This window comes from Hydra vulgaris, chromosome 01, assembly GCF_038396675.1.
Source record: "Hydra vulgaris chromosome 01, alternate assembly HydraT2T_AEP".
Lineage (NCBI taxonomy): Eukaryota > Metazoa > Cnidaria > Hydrozoa > Anthoathecata > Hydridae > Hydra > Hydra vulgaris.
The window spans coordinates 63,525,984-63,534,508 of record NC_088920.1 but is presented as its reverse complement, the minus strand read 5'-3'; the positions used below and the strand labels follow the sequence as shown (position 1 = coordinate 63,534,508).

At 27.1% G+C, this 8,525-nt stretch overlaps 1 protein-coding gene across 1 annotated transcript; it reads right to left on the bottom strand.

The window, feature by feature from the left end:
- Nucleotides 1–563: 563 nt before the first annotated feature.
- LOC136075517 (antistasin-like) lies at nt 564–8,181 on the bottom strand. The gene is made up of 7 exons (XM_065788905.1): nt 8,039–8,181; nt 5,860–6,006; nt 5,682–5,771; nt 5,520–5,609; nt 4,580–4,723; nt 868–937; nt 564–730 (listed from the first exon to the last, which is right to left on the bottom strand). Exons 1-7 carry the CDS (start codon nt 8,148–8,150, stop codon nt 676–678), a joined length of 708 nt encoding a protein of 235 aa, XP_065644977.1. The 5' UTR covers nt 8,151–8,181; the 3' UTR covers nt 564–675.
- Nucleotides 8,182–8,525: the final 344 nt, after the last annotated feature.

The window sequence follows — 8,525 nt, the reverse complement described above, 5'->3', positions numbered from 1 at the left end:
ATGAATATCTACTAAGATGTGCAATAATAACATTTTAGTTCTCCGCTTTTGAGTTTAATGAAAGATCAAGAAAACATTCTTAGTAAAAAGGGAATCAAAGTAGCTTCTATAAAGCATAATCAACAAAGAAAAAATATTGAAGATGGTCATCTATATTTTTTCTTTGTCGATTAAGCTTTATATCAAACAGAGGTAATAGCTATCATTATTATACATTATTTTAGTTACCAAATAAAGTTTTTCATTGCTCTAGAAAAGGTCTAGTTTTTGTTTGGTAATTACCCTGGTTTGGTTGGTTGATTACTTAAAAACACTAGCGCGCAAGATTTTTGTGGGTTTTAATAACTAAAACCGAGCGTGCTTTAAATCTATCGTGCTTTACAAATCTAGCGTTACACAGATGTGTAACAACTCTTCATTATATTTTCAGAAACGGCTTGTGGCATTCGGAAGAATTTGCACAATGCATATTATTTACGATGTTAAATAATTTAGGAGGTTCAATTACTTTGCGCTTGAACTTTTCTAAGTAACGATATTGATTTATACAAAAAAAAGAGGAATTTTTTATTATTATATACCTTTCTTTTTTTTACATATAGAAAAATATGGTTTTAACACTTGTGATTTATACCATTTCCCAAAAAATTATGCGTTTGAAAATCGTCATACCGACTAGCTTCTGTACCAACCGGGTTTTGAAAAGCATGTTGAATCGTGGATACAACAACTGAAAATTAGTTTAAAATATTAAATTAGTTAAACAGATGCTTAAAAGGATTTTAAAAATAAAATCATAAATTCATTAGTAAAAAATAATTATTTTTTAACTTTCACAGAATTATTATTTTGAAAACTTTAATTTACTTGTTGTTTTTGTTGCAAAAACGGGTATGTTCTTTACAACATCCATCTTTGGTGCACGAAGCAGGTAAAGCTAAATAAAAATATGAAATTATTTACTAAAATTACAAATGTGAACTAATCATTACATTAGTAAACTAATATTAACTTATAATATTTATAAAACAACTAAAATTTCACGCTGACAAAGTATTCAAAAGACTTTCATATCATGAAGAATAAAAACTGCCTGATTTTGCCTAACACTTGTTTTTTCTACATGGGTAAACAAACGGTTTACTAAAAACGGTTTAATAAAATCTCATCCAATTTAAACAAATTTTTTAATGGTCTGGGTTTGTTCATAAAATATATTCTACTAAAAACTCTATAGACTAAAGTCTATACATTAAAGTATAAAAAATTACTAATTTAGTAAACTTGATTCTGTACTTTACAAAACATCAATAAAAACAACAACAAATATATACATATATAAATATATATATATATATATATATATATATATATATATATATATATATATATATATATATATATATATATATAACTATTACTATTGCTATTCGATTAGTCAACTACCCAGCCAACTACCTACCCAAGATTGTAAATACACAAAAAATGTTTCCCAAATACACATAAAACTAGTATAGAGCAGTTTAAAAATGAATCAAAACAGGCATTCTTACTTATGGATTTTAATATATCCGATTTTAAATGACTTTTTTTAGTTAAAACTCAAATACAACATATAATTAATACAAAAAATATGTCACTGAGTGTATCAACATTTTTTTTTTATTACCTTGATTATGGCATTTCCTTCGTGGCGTTTGCTAATTTATTTACATTATTTCTATGAAGTATACTAGTATATTTAGGTTATTTCTATGGTGTATATTAATTTATTTACTTTTTTCTTTTTAAATCTTAGTTTAAATTTTTAAGTTTTAAGCAAATGATAATATCTTATTAATTTTTTCTTACTAACTAATGTATTAGAATACAAATCAATTAGAAATAAAGTAAAAAAATAAATAAATTAAGAACCAAATTAAATTATATGAAAAAAAATCATCGCCTTAAACGTTATAAAAAACCCAAAAGCAATTTATGCGTATATAAACAAAAAATCAAAAGTTAAAGAAGGAATTAACGCATTAAATGTAAACGGCAAACTTGAAACAAATTATTTATCAATAGCGCATTCCTGAAATAACTATTTTAGCTCTGTTTTCACCAATGAAATTAGTGACAATATGCCATTCTTTAAAAATAGGACAAACATTATTTGTGATGACCCTACATTTTCACCGGACAGAGTTTATATAATCCTGAAGTCACTAAATCCAAATAAATGTACAGGAGTAGATGGAGTTCACCCATTTCTTTTAAAGTGTTGCGCAGATGCGTTCTCACTTCCTTTATCACTTATTTTTAATAAATCGTATGACACTGGAATAATTCCATCGATGTGGTTAAATGCTAATATAACACCATGATTTAAAAATGGAGATAAATCGGAACCACCAAGTTATCGACCAGTATCACTTACTTCAGTTATAAGTAAAGTAATGGAACGTATCTTAAAAGCTACATTTATGTCGCACTTAGAAAATAACAATCTCTTGACTAAAGAACAACATGGATTTTCTAAAAAAAAAACTGTTGTACAAACCTTATAGAATCTATGGATCTAATAACTCAAGCAATGGAAGATAATTTACAAGAAGATATCATTTCCCTAGATATGAAAAAAGCTTTCGATTCCGTGCCTCACAACAGATTGTGTCTTAAACTAAAAAGTTATGGATTTAACAAAAAAGCAGTTAGATGGTGCAAAAATTTCGTAAGTAACAGAGTGCAACGTGTCGTCTGCAACGGCGGATTTTCAAATTGGTCTGCAGTTACAAGTGGAGTACCGCAAGGGTCTGTCTTGGGTCCGTTTATGCTTATTGTTTATATAAACGACTTACCGAATGAGTTATCAACGAACTGTAAAATGTATGCTGATGATATTAAACTAATTAACATAATTAGATCATTTTCTGATATAGAAAAGGCTCAAACAGATCTAAACAAATTAATGACATGGTCACAATTATGGCTATTAAAATTTAATGTCAGCAAATGTAAACGCATGCACATAGGTAGCGAAAAAACTAGGCATATATACACAATGTATGATTCAGTGCTAAATACAGTTGAACTACCAGAAACACAAATTGAAAAATATTTAGGAATTATGATTTCAAACGACTTAAAATGGTCTAGTCAAGTTAGTTATGCGTCTGGTAAAGCTAATAAAATGTTAGGAATAATAAAACATTCATTTAAAAACTTAGACATAAACGCATCTAAATTGTTGTACACCTCTCTTGTAAGACCGTATCTAGACTATGCAAATTCAGTGTGGTGTCCTTACTTAGAACAAGATAAAAAAAAAAAATTGAATCGATACAACGCAAAGCAACACGAACAAAATGTCTTCAAGGGAAAAACTATGAAAGTAGACTAACCTACTTTAAATTAATGACTCTTGAAAAAAGACGCGAACGTAATGACTTAATCCAACTTTTCAAAATTGTAAAATAAATAGATAACTTAACATTGGAATACCCACCAGATTTAATAACTTCGAATACGAGAGGTCACAATATGAGGTTTCATAGACAATTAATTAAAAATCCAAAGAGGTACTATTTCTTAACAAACCGTGTTATTAACAGCTGGAATAATTTAGATCAAAACATTGTAGATTCTAAAACACTTAAACAACTTAAATCAAAGTCGGACTTATTTTTAACATAAATTGGCTGTTAAAGCCTAGATTACCTAGGCTCCGTAAATTGTCATTGTACATGTACACAGTTATTATTAAATAAATCAATAAAAATAAATAACTTGATCTTACTCTTTTCTTAATTTTGATTCTTTAAATTATTCTTTAAATGACAACAAATTGTTATCTATTTTACTTTTCTATTTTTTTTTAATAAACAGTTTGTTAACTATAGACATTTAAATATTAGGGTTTTTGTAATTACGTGAGAATGGGGCTCGGTGAAATAAGTCTTCTATTTGCCCCACCAATATTTATTTTTATTTATTTGCTTCGAAACTGTTTATAAATTAAACAACAAAATAAACAATGAACAACAAAAAAAAAAAACTCAGAAAAAAGTTACGCTTGGTTTCTGTTGCGTGTTTAAAACCTTCTAAAACAAAAAGATTAATACGTGTCAAAAATGGTTTTCATTTCGTGAAATTAACTATTATTATTAACTTACTGATAAAAGCATGCAAAATTTGAAACTGACTTTAAAACCACAAAATACAAGAGTTAAACTTGAGTAAAACTGCCTATAATATACACGTGTTTTTGGTTTACGGCAGGATCGTGACAAACGCGTGGTTTTAATTCCGAAAAAAACTAGATGCGCCGATTGGATAAACTTTGTTAATAAGTCAAAATTTTTATTTGCCAAAACAAAACAAAATTAATAAAAAACTGTCAAAATATTCTATGAATAAATAGTTTTTAATTTTAAGAAAAACAAAACATATGATACTTTTGCCGAGTTTAATAATGACCTTATCATTAAAATTAATTTTTATTATTAAATTAAATTAACTTTTATTTAAATCTAATAAATTAATTTTATTTTAAATTAAATTTAAATAATTAAGTAAACGATTATTTTTTATTTCTTACTTCTACAGGTACATGTCTTGCAACCATTTTGATCAAGTACTTGTCCGTAAGCACATTTGATAAATGGGCATCCATTATTTGGACATTTTAGTTTAAATGTTTCATCTTTGACTGAGTATAGATTAGCCAGGCATTTTGGTATTTCTATATAAATATTTTTCATAAAAATTTATATATAAATATTTTCTATTAATACAATATCAATTTAATATGTATGTACGTATGTATGTATGTATGTATGTATGTATGTATGTATGTATGTATGTATGTATGTATGTATGTATGTATGTATGTATGTATGTATGTATGTATGTATGTATGTATGTATGTATGTATGTATGTATGTATGTATGTATGTATGAATGTATGTATGTATGTATGTATGTATGTATGTATGTATGTATGTATGTATGTATGTATGTATGTATGTATGTATGTATGTATGTATGTATGTATGTATGTATGTATGTATGTATGTATGTATGTATGTATGTATGTATGTATGTATGTATGTATGTATGTATGTATGTATGTATGTATGTGTGTATGTGTGTATGTGTGTATGTGTGTATGTGTGTATGTGTGTATGGATGTATGTATGTATGTATGTATGTGTGTATGTGTGTATGTGTGTAAGTGTGTATGTATGTATGTATGTATGTATGTATGTATGTATGTATGTATGTATGTATGTATGTATGTATGTATGTATGTATGTATGTATGTATGTATGTATGTATGTATGTATGTATGTATGTATGTATGTATGTATGTATGTATGTATGTATGTATGTATGTATGTATGTATGTATGTATGTATGTATGTATGTATGTATGTATGTATGTATGTATGGATGTGTGTATGCACGTATGTATCAAGCTGTATATATGTTTAAGCTTATTTTGATAATTTATTTAAAATACTGAAACATCTTTTTACTGTAGCAACTACATGTCGGACACCCTCTTTCGTCAAGAACGTTTCCGTTTTCACAGTAAATCATACATACTGGGCCACATGTTGGTTGACCTTTGAGAAAAAAAATATTTTTTATCATATTTATTTTATTTTTTCATTACATATAAAAAAAAAATATCTTACTATTACAACGACAAGTAGGGCATCCATTTCCGTCAAGTACATACCCATTTGGGCAAAACATTTTGCACTTTGGTCCGCATTTTGGTCGACCTTCATAAAAAATTATTATTATTTCGCTTGTTAGAAATTTTTTTAATAAAATACATTTTATAGAAATAAAATGAATAACAGTTTATACATATTCCCATTAAGTCTGTATTGTTCTTTTTGACGCATTCCAGCTGGTCGCCGCATTTTTTAATATCAAACATCACCTCTCCGCATTCTTCACCAGCGGACTGAGCACAAATATCACAACAACCACAAATGTCTTTGACTATTCCGGCTATTAAGGAAAAGAAATAAACTAATATACATTTTTAAATAGAACATTTCCTCTTTTTCTTTGAGAATATAATTGGTTTTAATATCTTCGATTTGATAAACAACATAATACCAATGCTTTTATAAAAAATATTCTCAAATTTTCGTTCCTACAAAAATAGAACTTCGCTTAATAATTGATCAATTCTTTTAAGAATTAGTTAAAAGCTTTTTAAGACACAATAGCCTCGCTTGCAAATTTTAATTTATTTTTGCATATTCTTTTCCATTTATGTGTAATAATTAATTATCAGGCTTTATCCCTTAAATTAGAACCATTGATTAAAAAACTCAAAAACAACATTTCGCCGTAAAAATTTGATTAGATCACTTTTAGATTTTTACCTTATCGATCATTCATTTATAAAGTTTCCATTACGTGACAAACAATATTTTATTGAATACAAGAAAATACTGCTAGGAAATTCGTAATTACCGCAGGCGATAGGCTTTATATGCAAACAATTTTTAATCGCATAGATTTGCCAAAGCAAATTTTTTTTTTATAGAATACCGTTAGTGTATATATTGCTGTGGCGTGCTGGTTCAAAAAGCTTGTGTAGAATTTTTCTAAAATGGATTATTTATGCGGGATTTTACCATATAAGATTGATTAAGAGTTCATTAATATATATTAATGAACTCTTAATCAATCTTATATGGTAAAATCCCGCATAAATAATCCATTTTAGAAAAATTCTACACAAGCTTTTTGAACCAGCACGCCACAGCAATATATACACTAAGGTTTCGTTTTATAACAGTATGTAACTTAGTGTAAACTAATTAGCGTTACTTTGCGTTAAAAAGAGAACTGATTTTAACAGCATTAACATTATTGCTTAAAAATGAAAACATTTAAAACGAATATCAAATGTGTATACAAAAATGAAAAATTTAAAACAAATGCCCAGAAAGCATTTAATTTTACGAGCAATATTTTTATAATACATTAAAATTTTTTTAATAGTTAAATTTCCCTTAATTAAGTAATTTCAGAATCGCAAATTCCCATTTGAACGTCGCGATATTTTAGCTTTATTTATTACAGTCGTTAAAACTAATCTTGTAATCTTGGCTAATCTATTTTTTGTCGCGTAATAACAAATATTTTTTTAAATTATTTTTGAGGCCGATGCTAGATAATAGCGCTATTATCTATTCTATCATCAGGCTAGCCCGATGAATAGAAAAAGCAGTTGCTTTTACTCAGTTCAGCTTCACGTAAATAAAATTTGACAAAATCGCTGAGATTTTTATTCACGTAAAGCTGAGCAATTAACGTTTCTTGAGCAAATTGCTTAACTTTACGTGAATAAAAAATTAAGCGGTTTTGCTTAAATTTTATTCAAGTATAGTTAAATAATTACTCGAAAAAAGCGCCGAGTAAAAGCAATCGGTTTTTTTTTTATTCACTCTGCCTGATGCATTTTGTTTTGCAAAATATTAATATACTAGCGCTGAAAGTTAAACGCCATAAATCAGAAAATTAAAGAATTTAATTTGTGAAAGCATAAAAAAGTGAATAAAGAATTGTTTGTTGATTATTTAAAGAATACAGTAATATAATACTTTTTTTTCAAAAGGCCCTTTTAAGATAAAAAGCTTAAGGGTTATGCGGGATTCCCACATAACCCTTAAGCATAAACCTCTGGAGCCAGCATACCACTGCGGTTTGTCTACAAAAAGCACACATTGTATAACACATTGTGTGCTTATAATACATTGTATAATTACAATTAGGGTGACCATTATCCCGGTTTTTTCGCAGGAGAGTGCAGCGCTAAACTTAGTCTTTCAAATTCAAATTAGTTTAGCGCTGCGCTCTCCTACGTAAAAACCGGGGCTATAGTCACCGTATATACAATGTTATGATATATTGTATATATACGATGTATATATACTTTTCCGAAGTGTTATACATTGGGAAAGTACTCAATGTGAAAATAAAACAATGTTTTTAACTTTTAAATCCAAGTGAAAATAGTATTTACCTTTACATCCATCTGGAGCTTTGCATTTTACCAAAGCACAATTGCATGAGAGTGCCATTGATGTGCAGCAAATAGAGAAAAACAAAAACAAAGCAAAAATGAAATGTTTCATTTCTTTTTTTTATGTGCTTCTAAAAAAAAAGGAATTATTTTAGTTGATTATAGCAATTAATAAAAATGCAAATCTACACGAAATTATTATATCATCAATTGAAACTTATGCTTTTTATAAATTACGAAATAGGTTATATTCGAGATAAAATAGAAATAATAAACATAAATTGATATAACTTGTTGAAGTAATTATAAAATAACAGTTATATATCGAAATTCGAGTCAAATTTTAAATTCTTATAAATAGTATTTTTAGTTTTTTTTAACTTATAGAAATTTCATTCGTTTATATAACATCTGATATACGTAATATATTTGAAATAGATCAATGATACATAATATAGACATTATATATATATATATATATATATAT